This window comes from Coregonus lavaretus (genome assembly GCF_964263955.1).
Source record: "Coregonus lavaretus genome assembly, contig: HAP1_SCAFFOLD_4486, whole genome shotgun sequence".
Taxonomy (NCBI): Eukaryota; Metazoa; Chordata; class Actinopteri; order Salmoniformes; family Salmonidae; genus Coregonus; species Coregonus lavaretus.
In genome coordinates, this window is record NW_028156384.1 from 27,266 (window position 1) to 49,818 (window position 22,553).

A 22,553-nucleotide genomic window follows, 5' to 3' on the forward strand; every position below is an offset into this window, starting at 1 on the left:
ATAGAAAGTAGAGACACTGTTGCGCCATCTTGACAAAAGTGGTAGTGTTGATGGTCCATGTCAAGTCCTCTGTGATGTGGACACAGATGAACTTAAAACTGCATCTTTCTACTGCAGTCCCAGTGATGTGGATCAGAGCATGTTCTCTCTGCTTCCTGAAGTCAACAATCAACTCCTTTGTTTTGCTGATGTTGAGGGAGAGGTTGTTGTCCTGGCACCACAATGACAGTTCACTTACCTCCTCCCTATAGGCTGACTCATCATTGTTGGTTATCAGGGCTACAACCGTGGTGTCGTCAGGAAACTTGACAATGGAGTTGGTGTCGTGCAAAGCCATGCAGTCGTGGGTGAACATGGAGTACAGCAGAGGCCTGAGGACACACCCCTGGGGGGCACCTGTGTTAAGAGTCAGTGTGGAGGAGGTGTTGTTGCCAATCCTCACAGCCTGTGGTCTACCCGTCAGGAATTCCAGGATCCAGTTGCAGAGGGTGGTGTCCAGACCCAGGGGTCTGAGCTTGGTGTTGAGCTTGGAGGGAACAATAGTGTTCAATGCTACTGTAGTTAATGAACAGCATTCTCACATGTGTTCCCTTGTCCAGATGTGTTAGGGCCTTGTGAATAGTGATGGAAATGGCATCTTCTGTGGATCTGTTGGAGCGGAAGGCAAATTGGTGTGGGTCCAGTGTGCCTGGTATGCTGGCCTTGATGTGGGCCATGACCAGTATCTCGAAGCACTTCATGATGACCACGGTGAGCATGACGGGGCGATAGTCATTTGGGCATGTCACCTTGTTTTTGTTGGGCATTGGGATGATTGTGGTCTCCTTGAAGCAGGTGGGGACTACGGCTTGGGACAGGGACAGGTTGAAGATGTCAGAGAAGACACCAGCCAGCTGGTCAGCACACACTCTGAGGACGCAGCCAGCGATGCCATCTGGGCTTGGGCTGGCGGCTTTGTGAGTGTTCACTCTTTTGAGAGTTTTTCCTCACGTCTGTCTCAGAGCGTGAAAGTACCTGGTCATCCGGAGTAGCGAGAGTCTTCCTGGATGGCTCGGTATTGTTTGCCTCGAAGCGAGCAAAGAATGTGTTAACTCGTCTGGGAGGGAGGCTTCAGTGGGAACCACACAGCTGGATTTGCCTTTGTAGTCTGTGACAGTCTGTAGTCTTTGCCACGTGTCTCGAGTCTGAGTTGTCAAACATCAATTCAAGTTTGAGTTTGTATTGTCTTTTTGCGCCCCTAATGGATTTGCAGCGCTCTTACCTGCTTGCCTTGGACACGTCGCGCACAACCAAGTCATCGGGGTTTGTTCTGCTGGCATTGAATGACGTCTCCGTTCATCCAGTGTTTTTAGTTGTGGTATGTCCAGATTATTATTGACACTTGGGAAGATGGCGCCGTAGTGTATGGCTGCCGTCTTGCGAGCTCCGACTCAACTTTGCTATTTTGTGATTATTTTGGCGTTTATCTTTGCCTTTTTTGCACTAAATGTATCCGCTATCATTTCTTATGATCGACAATAACTTTTGAACATCAGATCAGCAGTTACTAACCTCAATTCCGGCTTCAACTTCGACTTTGACTCATCTTCCCTGGGCTCTTTGTGTAATTCCGACACAATTTTCGGGCTATCTAAGAGTAAATGTTGGTGAAAAAGAGGCAGGAGAGGGGAAGCTATCAACGGAACTCTCGTAACTGCAATATTCTCTGCTTTTCTGAAACATGGCTTTCGGACAAGATACCCCCCATGGCTATCCAACTCGATGGATTCTCCATTCACTGAGTAGACAGGACATTGGATTCAGGGAAATCGAGAGGGGGAGGGGTATGCCTCTTCATCAACAGCAAATGGTGTGCTGACTCTAGCGCAGTGGACGCCTCAACCCATTGTTCACCCGTCTTGAAATACCTGATGCTCAAATGCCGATCCTTCTACCTCCCGAGAGAGTTTTCATCTGTTATCGTGACTGCTGGCACTTAATGGACTGTATGAGGCTATAAACAAGCAGGAAACCATGCACCCGGAGGCTGCTTTCTTTGTTGACAGTGATTTTAATTCCACGTCATTAAGACAAGTAATGCCCAACTTTCATCAACACGTCTCCTTTGCCACTAGGGGTTTTAAAGTTCTAGACCATTGCTACTCTACCCACAAGCAAGCATACAAGGCCCTCCCTCGTCCCCTCTTCGGCAAATCAGATGACACTATATTCCTGCTTCCTGTTTACAAGCAGAAGCTCCAACAGGAAGTACACGTGATGCACTCTGTTGAGAAATGGTCATCCAAATCGGAGGCTATGCTACAAGACTACTTTGCTAGCACTGACTGGAATAGTTAAAGTTAAAGGACAGAACTACTGCACGCGGCTATCGCAGCCAACCCTGAGGCTGGGGCTGAGGACACAAACAAGTAAAAAAATTCCCGCTACAACCTCTGCAGAGCCATATAGGAACAAGGAGGAATCCTATTACACAGGCTCTGACGCATGTGGCAGGGGCTACAGTCCATTACAGATTACAAAGGAAGACCCAGCTGTGATCTGCCCAAAGATGCCTCTCTACCAAACGAACACAAGCTTTCACAAAAACAACACTGAGCCATGCAAGAGGGCCCCCACTGACCCAGGGGACTGGGTGATCTATCCGAGGCCGATGTGAGTAAGGTTTTTAATCAGGTCAACACTCATAAGGCCGTGGGGCCGGACGGTATTCCACAGCACGTTCTCAGAGCATGCGCAGAACGGCTGGCAGTTATATTCATGATAATTTTCAACCTCTCCTTGTCCCAGTCTATAATCCCCACATGTCACAAGCTGAACACCATCATTCCTGTTCCCAAGAACTCTAAGGCTACCTGCCACAATGACTATCACCCTGTAGCACTCACATCTGTAATCATGAAGTGCTTTGAAGGGCTGGTTAGGGCGCACATCAATTCCCCATCATCCCAGACACCCTAGACCCACTCCAATTTGCATACCGCCCCAACAGATCCATAGACGATGCAATCTCTATTACACTCCACACTGCCCTCACCCACCTAGATAAGAGGAGTACATATGTGAGAATGCTGTTCATTGACTACAGCTCTGCGTTCAACACCATAGTCCACTCCAAGCTCTTCACCAAGCCTGGACTGAACACCTCCCTCTGCAACTGGATCCTGGACTTCCTGACGAGCCAACCCCAGGTGGTGTGGGTAGGCAACATCACCTTCGCCATGTTGACCCTCAACACAGGGGCCCCACAGGGGTGTGTGCTTAGTCCACTCCTGTAATGGCTAAGCTTCCATATACTAAAACGCCACTTCTATAAATGCCTAAATAGAGGTTTGGTTCCTTACGCATTTCCATAGATAAAAGGAGATTTGTTGTTGCAGTTCAAATGTATTTATTACTCTCAAGTTAATTTTCCATTGTTTGTCACACAGATTCCAGGTTGGTAAGTGGTAAAATAAAGCATTATAATCCAGATGAGGTTAAACAGGTTCCAAGTGTTATGAATGGCAAAAAGGTAAGTAGTAACACGCAAATTAAATCCCAAAGAATAGGTAGCAACAGCCAAATTCAATCCCAAAGAAATGGTAGCAACAGCCAAATTAAATCCCAAAGAAATGGTAGGAAACTGTAGCTCTACTAGTCCTCTTCCATCAGGTGCAATCACCTGCCCTCATGAGTTACTGACACCAGCTTTTACCCATAACCCTTCATTCTCTATTTTACAGGTTAACCATAGGTGTCCACCAGGTGACACAATAGCATCCATAAAAGGCTTCTGATATACATATTTTTGTACACTAGAGGGCACTATATGTTGGGGTCATGGGTCACTTGTGTTTATAGGTAGCACAGGGGACCAGGAAGGGTTAGCACAGGTGAGAGGAGAGAGCGTACAGTTCTTACCGTATCACAGATACAGTTTATAGAATGCATCGCTCTGCACCTTTTGTATAGGAATATGTGTATTGGTGCTATTTATATTTTATATGCGCAATAAATTGGTTGAGAGCTTCATCGACAGGGCTGCAGTGGAGTTGGTCGAGAGCTTCAAGTTCCTCAGTGTCCATGTCACTAAATACTTTAAATGGTCCATACACACGCAAGAAGTCATGAAGAAGGCACGACAGCGCCTCTTCCCCCTCAGGAGGTTGAAAAGATTTTATTGAGTTACAGTTCATATGAGAAAATCAGTCAATTGAAATGAATTCATTAGGCCCTAATCTATGGATTTCACATGACTGGGAATACAGATATACATATTTTGGTGACAGATACCGTTTAAAAAATGGGCCTCACAATGGACCTCAGGATCTTGTCACAGTATTTTTGTGCAGTCAAATTGCGATCGATAAAATGGCGAAAACATGGAACAGTGGTGAACCTTCCCAGGAGTGGCTGGCCGACCAAAATTACCCCAAGAGCGCAGCGACGACTCATCCAAGAGGTCACAAAAGACCCCACAACAACATCCAAAGAGCTGCAGGCCTCACTTGCCTCAGTTAAGGTCAGTGTTCATGACTCCACCATAAGAAAGTGACTGGGCAAAAATGGCCTGCATGGCAGAGTTCCAAGACGAAATCCACTGCTGAGCAAAAATAACATTAAGGCTCGTCTCATTTTTGCCAGAAAACATCTTGATGATCCCCAAGACCTTTGGGAAAATACTCTGTGGACTGATGAGACAAAAGTTGAACTTTTTGGAAGGTGTGTGTTCCAATACATCTGGCGTAAAAGTAACACTGCATTTCAGAAAAAGAACATCATACCAACAGTAAAATATGGTGGTGGTAGTGTGATGGTCTGGGCCTGTTTTGCTGCTTCAGGACCTGGAAGACTTGCTGTGATAAATGGAACCATGAATTCTGCTGTCTACCAAAAAATCCTGAAGGAGAATGTCCGGCCATTTGTTCGTGACCTCAAGCTGAAGCGAACTTGGGTTCTGCAGCAGGACAATGATCCAAAACACACCAGCAAGTCCACCTCTGAATGGCTGAAGAAAAACAAAATGGTCCTCTGTAGCTCAGCTGGTAGAGCAGGGTGCTTGTAACGCCAGGGTAGTGGGTTCGATCCCCGTGACCACCCATACACAAAAATGTATGCACGCATGACTGTAAGTCGCTTTGGATAAAAGCGTCTGCTAAATGGTATATTATTATTTTAAGACTTTGGAGTGGCCTAGTCAAAGTCCTGACCTGAATCCTATTGAGATGCTGTGGCATGACCTTAAAAAGGCAGTTCATGCTCGAAAACCCTCCAATGTGGCTGAATTACAACAATTCTGCAAAGATGAGTGGGCCAAAATTCCTCCACAGCGCTGTAAAAGACTCATTGCAAGTTATCGCAAATGCTTGATTGCAGTTGTTGCTGCTAAGGGTGGCCCAACCAGTTATTAGGTTATAGGGGGCAATCACTTTTTCACACAGGGCCATGTGGGTTTGGACTTTGTTTTCCCTTAATAATAATAACAACCTTCATTTCAAAACTGCATTTTGTGTTTACTTGTGTTATCTTTGACTAATATTTACATTTGTTTGATGATCTGAAACATTTAAGTGTGACAAACATGCAAACAAATAACAAATCAGGAAGGGGGCAAACACTTTTTCACACCACTGTATATTTAAAACCAAATACTTTTAGACTTTTACTCAAGTAGTATTTTACTGGGTGACTTTTACTTGAGTCATTTTTTATTAAGGTATCTTTACTTTTACTCAGGTATGACAACTGGATACTTTTTCCACCACTGCTTGCTGGTGCTGTAGCTGTAGTTATGAGACAGTGAGCAAGACTGTGTTGAGCTCAGAACTTCAGTTATCATAGTGAATGAGTAAACATTATTTTAGGATTTATTCGATAGATTGTGAGGCAGGATTACTATTTTATTACACATCAATGATTTGGCCTGATTTTCATTCTTGAACTTTGTCTGATTATTGTGATAAAACACTTGAATTACATCTACGATGAAGAACCTTTAAACTTTCAAATGGTTCACAATGGTAAGGATGTATGAACAGAAGGCTATGCAAAAGAGGGTATATTATTGTTGGGAATTATTGTACATACATTTCCGCAACATTTTCGTCCAGAGGAAATCCCACTCTATACATTATTTTGACAAGCAAGTTGTCATCAAGGTGGGTCCGCATGACATCATCATCATCTCAGTAGAAGACAATTTCCTACACACTATCCATCATACGTTTTTATAATGTTTCTATAGTTAATTCTTAAGGTATCTGCGTCAACAATGAAGAAAGGTTTTCTTTTAATTTGAAGAGAGTCGATAAGCTTGTCAACGGTAATATTCTTCAATATTGGGTCCAGATTGAGGATTGGTTTTGGACAACCACTGAAAGACATGGGACCCCGAACCACCCCTCACGGACTGACAATAAATGATCCAAATGTTTCTGCCATGTGTACATTCACTGTGTGTAAATATAATGATTTGGCTCTACTTATTGAATAAAGTCAAGCCATCTTTTCATCAGTGTATGACCCATAATTGTTATAGTGATGCATGAAGATAAAACCTTAGACCCATTCAATGCTAAACGCTGCCAACTAGTGGTCTGTTTTCGGAACCAACATAATTAGGTAAAAACAATTCACAGATGATTTCAGATAGACAACATCAGCAATGACACATCACATTGAGCAGTCACTATACTTTATTTTAGGGGGAATAGCATACAATTTCTCTGTACAATATTTAACATCCACTTCCAACCAGGCATCTGAAAAAGTTTGTGAAATAACTTGCAAAGCATAAAAATGTCCACCTGCCAATAGAACAGTAATTTGTGCCAAGTCGCACCGTTTGACTATCGCCAAATACTGAACCAAAGCTAACCTAGGTTTAGCTTTAGGGTTGTTTTGAGAGGAAGTGTGTTACGAGAAAACACTGTCTGCTGGTCACATACAAGGGATAACATTCTTGCAACACTGCTGGAATATTGTAGCAATGGTATCTCAATGTTGTAGTGTAACATCTGGGGTCTGAGCTAGGATGTCAGGTAAAACAATTACTGTTTTCACACTACTGAGCCAACCTGAACCATACTTTGCTGGCTCTGATATTTTCCGATCACATTGTACTTTTCAGCTTTCTTCCAGCAGCTATGGTGGATGCTTAACCAGGTCACCCCAGTTCAACTCGGTTCGGCTTAGTTTGGCACACCTCAGTAGTGTGAAAATGGTATAACTGTTGATTCAGGGTTCCATTTGAGGGAATTTTCATCAGACCACCTTAGAAAGAAATGAGTCTCATCTAGGGAAGGAAGAGTGACCGTTTCGGGCCATTTGGGCCATAAATTGATACAATTTAAAAACATAGATATACAAAATAAACAGGTAAAATCTTATTATGGAATAATTAATTGATCAGGGATTTTTCAGCTTCTTTGTGATATATTCTAAAAACAATAGAAACAACCTCATGCTACAATCTAAAAACGACATGTATATTTACATAATGTGCATTTCAATATTCCAGTCAATCTGAAGTCAAATGTTATTGGGCTTTCTGAAGTTTATCTGAAAGAAATCAACTCTCACAAGAAGGCCAAGGTCTGATCAACTAAGAAGATTGTAGTGTGGTTTGGGGTATAAAACGTCTGTACAGTGAAATCAGCCCTGTAAAAGTAGCTGTGGTTTATAAATAAAATCAGGTACACAATTATACCCACAAAATATCAGAAATCATCAGGATCACATCATGGCTACATATATTTTTTCCGTCAGAAGCACATACGACAATCAAAATAATGCAGTAGTACTGTAGTGATTGTATATCTGACTGTTGGTTCACCGCTAACTGCTTGGAAACTGGTGCCCCTTCCACTCTTCCTCCAATGCCCTTTGCTTGGTAGTTGCTATTGCTGAGCACTACAGGGTTCCAGTGTGTGGGAGGGGATTCACAGTAATGGCCACCATTTTATGGCTTCTCAATTAATCTTTCCTTGAATTGTCGCATCCCCTCTCCTCACCTCAACCATATTAGGCGAGGAGATAGGATGTGTCAAGGAAAGACGAATTGAGATACAGCCTACATCCGCTGCGAGACCACTGGCCAACTACAGCCTTCACCCCCAAGAGTAAAGACACAATCTAGTAATGCAGTTGGGCCTTCCCTATGTCCCTTCCACTGTCTTTCAGAAAGAGGTAAAGTAGTGTTATTGTTTGAGTTGGCACCTGCCCACCTGCTCTCTGTCTAATCCTCAAAAGCTCAGGTCTGCTCTGCAAAGAATTAAAACACCAATAGACAAGATTAACTGTTTAAAAAAATGCTACAGTTTTGTGAAAGTTGCTCCTGCAGCAATGCAAGTATGTACGCACTTGGACCATTCAGCACTGGTTGCATATACTGTAGTAATTACTGAAAAGCATAGTATTGAATCCCTGAACGTTGTTGATGTTGTTGTTGTAGTTCCAGTTAAAACACTGACTAGGTGTGAAGAGAGATAATGCAAAGTGTCAATGTCGCATCAGTGTCAATGTCACTCAGAAGGCAAATCTGAGCTCATACAACAAGCTATAAATGGAATACAGAACACATTCACAAATCAAATTCCGGAAGGACGACGAGAGACATCCTTGTTTTGCACAGGGTGGGTCTACAGTAGTAATGTTGTCACACTGATTAAAGGCTGAGGAGGAGGACAGAGTTGAGATGATAGAGATGCTAGAAATAGAGATGTTTTAGCTCTATGGTTGAGATGGCACCAGGAAGAGAGAGTCAGTGTGAAAGGTCACTCACGTCTCAAAGCAGAAGGGTAGTAGCAAGGGACAGGGAGAGACAGAAGGGTAGTAGCTAGGGACAGGGAGAGACAGAAGGGTGGTAGCTAGGGACAGGGAGAGACATAAGGGTGGTAACTAGGGACAGGGAGATACAGAAGGGTGTTAGCTAGGGACAGGGAGAGACAAAAGGGTGGTAACTAGGGACAGGGAGAGACATAAGGGTGGTAACTAGGGACAGGGAGAGACAAAAGGGTGGTAACTAGGGACAGGGAGAGACATAAGGGTGGTAACTAGGGACAGGGAGATACAGAAGGGTGTTAGCTAGGGACAGGGAGAGACAGAAGGATGTTAGCTTGGGACAGGGAGAGACAGAAGGATGTTAGCTTGGGACAGGGAGATACAGAAGGATGTTAGCTTGGGACAGGGAGAGACAGAAGGATGTTAGCTACGGACAGGGAGATACAGATGGGTAATAACTAGGGACAGGGAGATACTGATGGGTAATAACTAGGGACAGGGAGATACAGATGGGTAATAACTAGGGACAGGGAGATACAGATGGGTGTTAACTAGGGAGTCGAGACAGAAGAGTAGCTTCCTGAGCTTATTTAAAAAGAAGACCAAAGGATAACCAAAAGGCATGCTCACATCATTAAATACTCGGTTGACACAGCAAATCAAAATAAGAAAGAAGTGCTTTTTTAAATCATTTTCAATGACTTAGGGGGTTATTGAAATACTTTTAAAATGTAGGATTAAAATGTTTTCATTAAAAACAAAGGAAGGAAGGACAAAATAATGCACAAAAAAAATCGTACAAAGAAGAAAAACAAGAAGGCAGAAACACGTGTGTAAATGTATTGCCATACATTTCTTTGCGGACTAGTTTTAAAACTGTGGTGATAATTATTCTATTTGCCACAGCTGTACAGTATACAGTTCAATAATACCAAAGTAATGATGTCATCTGAATAGTTTACAGAGAGATTGTTGTAGTCATAGAAATATAATTAATAGAACTAGAAACAATAGTAGTTCTATTTCTATGGTTGTAGTGTTGTAATGAAGATGGAACTGAGGTATACCTTGTTGACTTGATGGAGGTCTATGGTTTTGCTTTCGAAGTAGTAATGCTTGGAAATGGATCCCCCCCCCCTAAAATAAAACTTGATTACCATTGTTTTGATATTATGTACAGCAGCAGTACACGTGACATTCAGAAGCTGTTTCTTATTGGCATTACAATTGTCATTATCATTATCATAACACAGAAAGAAAACAGCAAATGCATTTTGAAAACAAGTTGCCCTTTTTTTTTTACTGAGCTGTGAGAGTAATTCTTGGAGACTCCATCCTCTTCCTCTTCTTTTGCTTAGAAAATAGAACAGAAGTCTGTTAGGAGGTCCTAGTGTTTTCTTCGTATATATAAAAAGAAAATGTCCCTTTTGCCCAGCTCACAGGGTTTGTTATGACCTAGTGTTGTCCTTTTGAAGGATCCTTTTTTGCCCAGCTCACAAGGTTTGTTACAACCTAGTGTTGTCCTTTTGAAGGATCCTTTTTTGCCCAGCTCAAAGAGCCTGCTGTTTTTCTTTTGAAGGACTCTGTTTTACAGTTTGAGGCTCGCAATGGGAGTCCAACACATCATGATAGTATAAAGTGGGTAGAAACCAAAGCAGTGTGGGAGGGCACAGCCAGGTATTTTCCTAAATGACAGTAGTGTAGCGCCCAGCACTAAAACACACCACGCCATGCCAGCACGCCAATCTGAGGGGATCAGGGGTCAGAGTTTAACCCAGGATCATCCAGAGTTCATGATCCTGAACGGGCCACTCTGATTGAACAATGTATACCTGAAAACATCAAATCAAAACCGCTCCATGTCCACCACCTGACACGTCCAGTCAATGTCCGTCCATTCATAGGCTGGACTCTTTGGGCGGGAAGTCCACGTTGGTCACCATGGTGACGACAGTGACGATCTCCTCGGGGGCGATGATGTTGGTCTGGCGTTGCATCTGGATGATGCGTTGCTCCACGCAGCCCGCCGAGAGGCGTGCCTCCGCCTCGTGATCCCAGCACTCATCGATGGTCTCACACAGCATCACCATGCCCTGGGACAAGCATAAGAGTATATATAGGGTCATTTAAGCAGAAGCAGAAGCTTGAACCCATAACCCTGATGTTGCTAGCTCTATGCTCTAACCCAGTGGTTTCCAACCTTTTTTGGTTACTGTACCACCAACTGAATTTTGCTACTTAAGTAGTTTTTTGTGGTATCTGTACTTTACTATTTCTATTTTTGCCAACTTTTATTTTACTTCACTACATTCTTGAAGAAAATAATGTACTTTTTACTCCATACATTTTCCCTGACACCCAAAAGTACTCGTTACATTTTGACAAGAAAATGGTCCAATTCATGCACTTGTCAAGAGAACATCCCTGGTCACCTCTACTGCCTCTGATCTGGTGGACTCACTAAACACAAATGTTTTGTTTGTAAATTATGTCTGAGTGTTGGAGTGTGCCCCTGGCTATCCGTCAATAAAAATAAATAAAATAGACAATTGTGCCGTCTGGTTTGCTTAATATAAGGAATGTGAAATTATTTCTACTTTTACTTTTAATACTTAAGTATATTTTAGCAATTCCATTTACTTTTGATATTTAAGTATATTTAAAACCAAATACTTTTACTCAAGTAGTATTTTACTGGGTGACTTTCACTTTTACTTGAGTCATTTTCTTTAAAAGGTTTCTTTACTTTTACTCAAGTATGACAATTGAGTACTTTTCCCACCACTGGTCCTCACTCACCGCGTGTTTCTGCCAGCACTCTCTGAGGCTTGGCCGTAACTTCTTGTGGACCACCACCTCCTGCATGTCCTCTAGAGACGGGTGCTGTCCCACCTCCTCCTCGAAGGGCAGTGTGTACTCATCCACAGGACCTGCAACAAAACACACACACACACAGCGTGAGATACAGAGAAAACACACACACCAGCAGAGAAACCACACACACACAGTGACTCCTTTTGGGATCACATTCGGCACCGTAGGTATTCTGGTCGCTTCCGTCAGCTCTACATGGAGTCAGCAGTCGGCCTTGTCCCCGAGTCATTGATCCTTACTGAGACGCACAAGGTCAACATAACCGTTGCAAACACACGAGGACACACACACACGGATTTCCTTCTCACCGTCTGCAGCGGTGCAGCGAGCGGCCAGCTCCCACAGCACCAGCCCCATGGCGTACATGTCTATCCTCAGGAAGGAGTCTCTCTGGAAGTTGATGGCCCCCTCCAGCACCTCAGGGGCCATGTAGCGCCTCGTGCCCACCTGGAGAAGCACAACACAAGGCTACAAGGTCACACTCTGTCTCATGTCAACAACACACTGCCTTAAGGTCATAGTTCACTCCGGAATCAACGTTTGTCCGATATTCACACACCTCTTACGGACCTCAATGTGGGATATTACACCGTTTTTGAAGTCTGAAAATGTATTTGATTTTGAAGTGAACTACTGTATCACTACATTTGTGGATAATGTATTCACCGATTCTGCTCTTTCTGCAGGTTAATACAGCATCAGAATAACCAGCATCATTATTTTACCTGGCCGTGGGTATCTCCTGCTGACTTCCCAGCTTCAAACTTCAGGGCCAGGCCGAAGTCCGCTATGCAGGCTGTCAGGTTGTTCTTTAGAAGCACGTTCTTACTCTTGATGTCCCTGTTGGAGCCAGAGAGAGAGCGATAGAGAGAGAGAGGGAGATAAGAAAACAGCAGACAGAGGAACAAGCAATCGAGGAGTGGGCCTCAATTCTATTGATGTGATGGAATGTATTTGTTCTTCCAGCTGTCAGCACTCCGGTCAATGTGTTCTGTTGTATCATATTTGCCTGTGTGTCTGTTTTTGTCCCTGTGACCTATGCTGGTGACAAACCCAATTTTCCCCCTGTGGGGAACAATAAAGTTTTTTTGATTCAGGGTAGGACCGGGCCGGCCGATACCATCCTCCACCCACCTGTGTGCGACGGCGGGCTTGTGTCCGTCCTTCAGCCCGGGGATGTCCTCGTGGAGATAGGCCAGGCCACGGGCCAAGGTCTGGGAGATGTGGCACAGCTCGTTCCACGACACCACGTTGGCCTTCAGGTAATCAGTCAGAGAGCCCTGTGGGGGAAACACAATTAGTGTTAGTAGTTGTAGTAACACTGTCCAACCACTGGAGGGCAGACAACACGCTTCAGGGGCTGACCCTGTGCTGCTTCCAGCCTCTTGGTATATGTGTAGCAGAGGAGGCTGGTGGGAGGAGCTATAAGGGGATGGGCTTATTGTAATGGCTGGAATGGAATTAATGGAATAGAGTCAGACAAGTGGTTTCCATTTGTTTGATGTGGAACCATTTATTCCATTTCAGTCATTACAATAGTCCATCCTATAGCTCCTCCCACCAGCCTCCTGTGGTGTGTGGTGTCTGGTCGGTTGTGGTTTTAAGAACAAATAGACCAGGGTTCCCCAAATGGCGGCCCGCGGGACAATTTTATTTGAGACGCGGTGTGGGTGAACGGATGTCTTCAATATTATTCTACAATGTAGAAAATAGTACAAATAAAGGAAAACCCTTGAATGAGTAGGTGTGTCCAAACTTTTGACTGGTACCATATCTGTTTGGGCTTCTTGCGGTCAATTTGCAATCTACAAATTCTTTGTAAATATGTTCCGGCCCACTGACCATCCGCTCAAGAAAAAAATCATCCCGCCTCTGAATCTAGTTCATGATCCCTGAAATAGACAGATGTCAATTTGGATGGACAATGACGTTGTATACGTACGTTGTCGTGATAGGCTGTGATGAGCCAGAGGTCTATGTCCATGTTGTTGTCTCTCTTCTCCACGCCGATGAAGTGGAGCAGGTTCTCGTGTTTCATCCCACTCAGGCTGTAGATCTCATACTCGTTCTGCCACGACAGCTTGTCCTGCAGGCCACACACCAACACACAACATTAGGTCCTCTGTAGCTCAGGTGGTAGAGCATGGCGCTTGCAACGGCAAGATTGTGGGTTCGACTCCCTGGACCACCCATATGTAAAATGTTTGCACACATGACTAAGTCGCTTTGGATAAAAGCGTCTGCTAAATGGCATATATTATATTAGCTATTTCACCTTGTGTGATGTACAAATATGACATAAATCAAACACAATAACGTATACAGTGTTACCAATGACTCCCGAGAACAGTACTACAGTGTTTCACTTCAGTGTGCCTTAAAACATGAGGATCAAGCCAACTTTCTAAAACAGAGCTAAATCGTAACCAAACGACCAATCTATCAAAATTATTTATATAAAGTCCTTTTTATATCAACAGTGTACCTCAACATCCAACTCATACCTGAATGGGGAAGACCTTGACAGCCACGTAGTCGTTGAGGAGCTGAGCCTTCCACACACAGCCGAAGCGCCCCCTGGCTTTGATCTCGATCAACTGCAACGGCTTCTGCCCCATGATGGGAGAGGGAGGGGTGTGTGGCCCCAGTGGGTCCTGTAGGAGAGGGCAGACAGGAAGACAGATAGACAGCAGGTTGGTACAGGGATCAATGAAAACACTAATACGCTCTGTACTACTGCTGTGCCATAGGGGCTACAACTCAGTGTTGGGCTCAATTCAATTTCAATTCAGTCAATTGATTCAGGAGGTAAATTGAAATGCCAATTCTAATTTCCATTATTGCTTCTCAGTTGAGAATAGTGGCAAAAGAACAGGTGCATGTCCTCACAGTATTCAGTCACCACATGAGGCTGATACACCGGATACAATTTTATTGTATCTAATTAGTTCCGTCATTGCGCTAGCAGGAACAGTCCGTTTAAACTCTAAAAGCTGTGTAATTGCTGGGCACACACTTGGGAAGACAGATCATTATTAAAAAGAGTCCAGACTAGACAAGACATTGATGGGAACCTGATGAGATTTATCTGAAAGATTTTTATCAAGGAAGCCTGTATTAATTAGTCTAGATACAGAGTGGTGTGAGCGTTTAAAACACTGTCCGACGACGCCAAGGTTGTGGGTTCGATTCCCATGGGGGAACAGTACGAAAAATTAAGTATGAAAATGTATGCAGTCGATCTGGGTAAGAGTGTCTGATAAATGACTGAAACGATATAAGTTGAATGCAACGGTGGTAGAGGATGGCTCCCTATGTAGTGCACATTGGACTCTGGTCAAAAGTAGTGCACTATATAGGGAATAGGGTGCCTATTGGGGCGCAGCCAGAGTCTTCTCAAAGATATCTCAAGGACTTCACAGGGCATTAGCACGGTCAGTCCTACTGTCTTTTCAAAGAAATGGACTGACATCCGTTTTCAATTAGATCATTCCATGTTATTAAAGGCCTATTTGAAGACCAAGGGTATCTTTTACAAATCCTCCCACATAAAAGGTAGAGTAAATAAGAGACAGAGGAGAAGAGAGGAGAGGTCTGGGACTTAGATGAAGCTAGGTAATAAAGAGAGGGGCCTTAGATTATTGGGATGTGTCCCAAATGGCTCTCTATTTTCGGAACTACTTTTGACCAAGGCCTACAGTGGCTTGCGAAAGTATTCACCCCCCTTGGCATTTTTCCTATTTTGTTCCCTTACAACCTGGAATGAAACATGATTTTTTTGGGGGTTTGTGTCATTTGATTTACACAACATGCCTACCACTTTGAAGATGCAAAATATTTTTCTCTATAAGCTTGGCACATCTAGCCACTGGGATTTTTGCCCATTCTTCAAGGCAAAACTGCTCCAGCTCCTTCAAGTTGGATGGGTTCCGCTGGTGTACAGCAATCTTTAAGTCATACCACAGATTCTCAATTGGATTGAGGTCTGGGCTTTGACTAGGCCATTCCAAGACATTTAAACGTTTTCCCTTAAACCACTCAAGTGTTGATTTAGCAGTATGCTTAGGGTCATTGTCCTGCTGGAAGGTGAACCTCCGTCCCAGTCTCAAATCTCTGGAAGACTGAAACAGGTTTCCCTCAAGAATTTCCCTGTATTTAGCACCATCCATCATTCCTTCAATTCTGACCAGTTTCCCAGTCCCTGCCGATGAAAAACATCCCCACAGCATGACGGTGTTCTCGGGGTGATGAGAGGTGTTGGGTTTGCGCCAGACATAGCGTTTTCCTAGATGGCCAAAAAGCTCAATTTTAGTCTCATCTGACCAGAGTACCTTCCATATGTTTGGGGAGTCTCCCACATGCCTTTTGGCGAACACCAAACGTGTTTGCTTATTTTTTTCTTTAAGCAATGGCTTTTTTCTGGCCACTCTTCCGTAAAGCCCAGCTCTGTGGAGTGTACGGCTTAAAGTGGTCCTATGGACAGATACTCCAATCTCCGCTGTGGAGCTTTGCATCTCCTTCAGGGTTATCTTTGGTCTCTTTGTTGCCTCTGATTAATGCCCTGCTTGCCAGGTCTGTGAGTTTTGGTGGGCGGCCCTCTCTTGGCAGGTTTGTTGTGGTGCCATATTCTTTCCATTTTTTTATAATCTATGTAATTGTGCTCCGTGGGATGTTCAAAGTTTCGGATATTGTTTTATAACCCAACCCTGATCTGTACTCCTCCACAACTTTGTCCCTGACCTGTTTGGAGAGCTCCTTGGTCTTCGTGGTGCCGCTTGCTTGGTGGTGCCCCTTGCTTAGTGGTGTTGCAGACTCTGGGGCCTTTCAGAACAGGTGTATATATACTGAGATCATGTGACAGATCATGTGACACTTAGATTGCACACAGGTGGACTTTATTTAACTAATTATGTGACTTCTGAAGGTAATTGGTTGCACCAGATCTTATTTAGGGGCTTCATAGCAAAGGGGGTGAATACATATGAACGCACCACTTTTCCGTTATTTATTTTTTATAATTTTTTGAAACAAGTAATTTTTTTCATTTCACTTCACCAATTTGGACTATTTTGTGTATGTCACATGAAATCCAAATAAAAATCCATTTAAATTACAGGTTGTAATGCAACAAAATAGGAAAAACGCCAAGGGAGATGAATACTTTTTCAAAGCACTGTATATGGCTCTTGTCAAAAGTAGTGCACTATATAAGCTAGAGGGTGCCATTTGGGATGCAGACGTGATCTGCAGGGTTGAAAACAAGGAGGGTGTGGCAGTGGCTGCTGTCAGATGTAATGCCATGTATATAGCATATTTATATCTGGGTACTGTATCGCATGAAGAGCAACCTGATATGAGTGGCCTGGATGGGTCATGCCTCTCCCTCTGTGGGGTGGTGGCTTAGGGCAGGGTAAGTCTCATATCAACAAAGTGGTAGAGGGAGCAAGTGTTACAAATTGTGTGTGTGTTCCAAATATAAAATGGGTCAAGTCAGCTGGTCCTCTGGATTAAACTAATCACTTCCACGTGTGACTTTCGAGAGAGAGTAAGATGTCACCATCAATGTGGCGCCCCAAAACAGAACAATACGTAGTGGCTGGTTCAATGTCCACTGGAGGGCATGGCCACCATTGACGGAGAGAGGAACAAGTGAGCGGGTGGGAGGGGAGGTTGGGGCAAACTCTCGCTGCCATCAACAGCCAGCCAGGCAACAGCTCTGACATTGGCCACGGTCTCTGTAAACACATCAGACGCCTGCCTGCCCTACATACTTACGCTTGACTTTTCCTCCCCATAGTTTCAATAATTCATCAGACGCTTGAATGCTGAGTCGTAAAAAGCAGGATTGAAAACCATATTGTGTTTAATGGAGAGACGCCCCTGGGCGCTAATAAAAGGCCCTCAATAGAATTCCACCCCGTTTATGATGTTTTGAAAAAGGAGATAAAAAAAACAAAACAATTGTGTTGTTTATTTACGGGCGATTTACGATCTGGTCCGTCCTTGGTGGTGGTAAGAGGGTTATGAATCTTGGTGTGTGTCCTGATTGAAACCCTATTCGCTATATAGTGGACTACTGTTGACCAGAGCCCTATGGACCCTGGTGAAAAGTAGGGCACAGTATATGGGATAGGGTGCCATTTGGGAGGCAACCTTGGCTAGCAATGTAGCAATACACGTGACAAGGAGTGATCGCATTGAAGGACTGTTTTGTTTCTAAAAGCCTAAGTCCTCAGGAACCATGACACAGCCAAGGAGGCTAAGGAGCATTCATAATAGATACCAGCTGTACCACAGGACAATTGGGAGGAGGTCAGCCTAGGTAACCCTGTTGATGAGGTGAGGGCAATTCTATCAGATCCACTGACTGTCTAAAGACCTAGGCTGAGTCTCAAATGGCACCATATTCTCTATATAGTGCACTACTTTTGACTGGGGCCCATGAGCTCTGGTCAAAAGTAGAGCACTATTTAGGGAATAGGGTGCCAATTGGGACGCACCCCTAGACCTGCGTCAGTGGCAGACAGTTCAAGTAAAGCACTACAAAAGCAGGAGCAGCATCTCTTTCTCTAGAACTGTTATGATCTGGGCTGTGTACAGTAACCAGTCAGTCACAGTGTCACCTGACCCAGGCGCCGTTCACGAGTTGGTTGGGCGGCTGAATGGCGTGCATTACACTTTGTCAGCACACCACACTGTACCACAGGAAATAAAATAAAAAATCTGACGTCATCTGCACACACCCACCCACCCTGATGTATGAGGCCTTCAAACAATCAAACATCTCAGCTACTTCAATTACAGCAATTGACTTATGACATTGAAAGCGCCACATGCTGCTGGGGGTTAACAATAGTCCTTTGTTGCGAAACGTTGGCTAAATGTTGACCAGTGCCACATCAAAGGCCATATTTGTATTTAAATTGGTCCAATGCCTCTTTCATCCATGTATTAGCACAAGACATGGACTGCGTCCCAAATGTCACTGTATTCCCTACATAGTACACTACTTTTGACTAGAACCCTATGGGCCCTGGGCAAAAGTAGTGCACTATATAGAGAATAAGGTTTCATTTCAGAGGCAGCCTTTCCATATTCAATGGATTCCAACCCCTCTTTCATTTATATGTTGGCACAAGACATCTTAGTAGCTACCCTTGGTTGCATTGCAACAGACAAAATGTGCAAAATATTATCATCAAAAGTAGACATCCATGCTAATAGAATGCATTTAGTACATTGACTGATTCATGCACTTTGTTTGGTCATTGGTTGATTCCAGTGTATTTTGCATTACGAAGGATAAAATAATACATGACGTCCATGCAAAAATATAATTAAAAACATCCATAAAAGCAACGATGACTCACATATAAAGAGGACATTTAAAAAAAATAGACAAAATAAAGCCATCCCAAATAAATAAAACAACAATCGGGAAGCAGTCAGAAATTAAATGGGCCCAGTTATCAAGCTCCCTCCCAACCAAAACCCACTGAAATTGAAAAGTGTTGGAGTTTAATTAAACTTATCTTACCTCTATCATTATATGAAAGGCGTGCTTGTTATAGGATAGAAAAGAGGCAAAAATAAATTATTGTTTTCAGTGAGGGAGGTGAATCCAGGTGAATCCAGGTGAAAGCTATGATCCCTTATTGATGTCACCTGTTAAATCCACTTCAATCAGTGTAGATAAAGGGGAGAAGACAGGTTAAACGGGGTACGGTAGTAGGTGCCAGGCGCACCGGTTTGTGTCAAGAACTGCAACGCTGCTGGGTTTTTCACTCTCAACAGTTTCCCGTGTATCAAGAATGGTCCACCACCCAAAGGACATCCAGCCAACTTGACAACTTTGGGAAGCATTGGAGTCAAAATGGGCCAGCATTCCTGTGGAACGCTTTTGACACCTTGTAGAGTCAATGCCCCGACGAATTGAGGCTGTTCTGAGGGCAAAAGGGGGGAGCTGCAACTCAATAATAGGAAGGTATTCTTAATGTTTGTACACTCAGTGTAGGCTAGTATAGAAGTTAAAAGTATAGAGTACTAATAGAGTACTAATAGAGTACTAATAGAGCAGCCATCTCCTTTTTTTTATACTCAACTGTCTTTATACAGATGTAGGATCTTAATTTGATCACCCTGTTGCACGAGAATTTTCAAATTAAAACTTGATTTTCTCTCACGAAAAATGTATCAACCCCTACAAAAATGTCCTTTAATTATAATCCACATTTCCTGTTGCTGCAGGATTATTTTCCTGCTGTAGCAAACTGGCTCAAATTAAGATACTACATCTGTGCGCGATCGTGATTGTGGTGACCCTTGAAAGGTTGCCAATCCCTTCTTGGCCACTCTCACTCTGTAACAAAGCACAGTAAGTGTTTACCTTTAAAAAGGCTCATTAATAATGCAGAGGCCTCAGCTCAAGTTCTATACAGTAAGACGGGTGGTTAGGAGAGTGGCTGCTGTGCCCAAGCAGGACAGTCCTAATTGACGCCCCTGTCAGAACTAGCCCTGGGCCTGTGTATGTATGTACTGCTTCTAGACTCTCTGGCAACCTCTAGGACACGGGCTAACGGTGTCCTAGCATTTCCTACATTCCATTGTTCTATTCATAACAAATAGATGGATGCTCTTAATATACAGTGCTATGAAAAAGTATTTGCCCCCTTTCTAATTTTCTCTACTTTTGCATATTTGTGATACTGAATGTTATCAGATCTTCAACCAAAACCTAATATTAGATAAAGGGAACATAAGTGAACAAATAACACAACAATTACATATTTATTTCATTAATTTCATAAACAAAGTTATGCAACACCCAATTCCCCTGTGTGAAAAAGTAATTGCCCCCTTACATTCAATAACTGGTTGTGCCACCTTTAGCTGCAATGACTCCAACCAAATGCTTCCTGTAGTTGTTGATCAGTCTCTCACGTCGCTGTGGAGGAATTTTGGCCCACTCTTCCATGCAGAACTGCTTTAACTCAGTGACGTGTGAGTTTTCAAGCATGAACTGCTCGTTTCAAGTCCTGCCACAACATCTCAATTGGAATTAGGTCTGGACTTTGACTAGGCCATTCCAAAACCTCAAATTTGTTGCTTTTTAGCAATTTTCATGTAGACTTGATTGTGTGTTTTGGATCATTGTCTTGCTGCATGACCCAGCTGCGCTTCAGCTTCAGCTAACAGACGGATGGTCTGACATTCTCCTGTAGAATTCTCTGATACAAAGCAGAATTCATGGTTCCTTCTATTAAGGCAAGTCGTCCAGGTCCTGAGGCAGCAAAGCATCCCCAAACCATCACACCACCACCACCATGCTTGACCTTTGGTATGATGTTCTTACTGTGGAATGCAGTGTTTGGTTTTCGCCAGGCATAATGGGACCCATCTCGTCCAAAAAGTTGACTCAAGTTTGCCAAAAAGCACCTGGATGATCATCAAGACTCTTGGAATAACGTTCTATGGACAGATGATTCAAAAGTATAACTTTTTGGACGACATGGTTCCAGTAATGCCTGGCGAAAACCAAACTCTGCATTCCACAGTAAGAATATCATACCAAAGGTCAAGCATGGTGGTGGTGGTGTGATGATTTGGGGATGCTTTGCTGCCTCAGGACCTGGACGACTTGCCTTAATAGAAGGAACCATGAATTCTGCTCTGTATCAGAGAATTCTACAGGAGAATGTCAGACCATCCGTCTGTGAGCTGAAGCTGAAGCGTAGCTGGGTCATGCAGCAAGACAATGATCCAAAACACACAATCAAGTCTACATGAAAATTGCTAAAAAGCAACACATTTGAGGTTTTGGAATGGCCTAGTCAAAGTCCAGACGTAATCCCAATTGAGATGTTGTAGCAGGACTTGAAACGAGCAGTTCAGGCTTGAAAACCCACACGTCACTGAGTTAAAGCAGTTCTGCATGGAAGAGTGGGCCAAAATTCCTCCACAGCGACGTGAGAGACTGATCAACAACTACAGGAAGCATTTGGTTGGAGTCATTGCAGCTAAAGGTGGCACAACCAGTTATTGAGTGTAAGGGGGCAATTACTTTTTCACATAGGGGAATTGGGTGTTGCATATCTTTGTTTATGAAATGAATTAAATAAATATGTAATTGTTGTGTTATTTGTTCACTTATGTTCCCTTTCTCTAATATTAGGTTTTAGTTGAAGATCTGATAACATTCAGTATCACAAATATGCAAAAGTAGAGAAAATTAGAAAGGGGGAAAATACTTTTTCATAGCACTGTACATTCTCCAGGCTCACCTCACCTGTGTGTCACGGCTGCTTGTCTGGCTACAGCAGAGCTTTAAATGAACCCACATAGGGCAAATGATACGGAGGGACGCTTTTTGGAACAAATCAGACATGACAAAGTGATTAAGAGTCGAAGTGGGCGAGTTTAGTCCGGTGTCAGAGATCAGCTGCTCACAAGGCACGGCAATCAGCACTTCTGTTCAAAGGAGATGTGTTATGGATTAAACATGGATGCTTTAAGGGCCCATGGTTAGAGCCAGCCTCCAGGGGAGGGAGAGAGAGAGGGGAAGGGGGGAGACGGGGGAGAGAGGGAGAGAGAGCCTGACTGCATTATTTATTTGTTTGTGTTTTCCCCCTCACTCTCCCTTTCAGGCCTAAACCTCACCCTGGGTGCTCTCCTCCATGGCATCGTGGCCATGTATTGCTGGGCTAGGGAGGCCAGAATAGTCCCAGCTCACCCCAGAAATAGATGACAAACACAGGGAGCCTGCCTGGCCCTGGGGTGGAAATGGAGGCCGAGGAGTGGGGTTAGGACACACTGTTCTGTATGACACAGTAACCAAGCACAGCAACCAAACACTTCCCGGCATTGTGGGCTCCCTCTCAAACACACTGCAAAGGGCAACAAGCGGAGGGAAGGCAGTGGCA

General features: G+C 43.7%; 1 protein-coding gene across 1 annotated transcript; it reads right to left on the reverse strand.

Moving 5' to 3' along the window:
- Positions 1-6,656: 6,656 nt before the first annotated feature.
- Positions 6,657-14,286, reverse strand: LOC311126416 (activin receptor type-2A). The gene is made up of 7 exons (XM_084200421.1): positions 14,139-14,286; positions 13,577-13,720; positions 12,769-12,914; positions 12,360-12,474; positions 11,943-12,081; positions 11,560-11,690; positions 6,657-10,853 (listed from the first exon to the last, which is right to left on the reverse strand). Exons 1-7 carry the CDS (start codon positions 14,250-14,252, stop codon positions 10,659-10,661), a joined length of 984 nt encoding a protein of 327 aa, XP_084056547.1. The 5' UTR covers positions 14,253-14,286; the 3' UTR covers positions 6,657-10,658.
- Positions 14,287-22,553: the final 8,267 nt, after the last annotated feature.

What these genes read in the sequence shown, in the direction of transcription:
- LOC311126416 (XM_084200421.1), bottom strand. Translation starts at nt 14,252, where the DNA reads ATGGGGCAGAAGCCGTTGCAGTTGATCGAGATCAAAGCCAGGGGGCGC. An exon ending in TCAAGGTCTTCCCCATTCAG is followed by an intron (nt 13,721 to 14,138) that starts GTATGAGTTGGA and finishes TGTGGCCTGCAG; the next exon opens with GACAAGCTGTCGTGGCAGAA. An exon ending in CAGGAGATACCCACGGCCAG is followed by an intron (nt 12,082 to 12,359) that starts GTAAAATAATGA and finishes GTGCTTCTCCAG; the next exon opens with GTGGGCACGAGGCGCTACAT.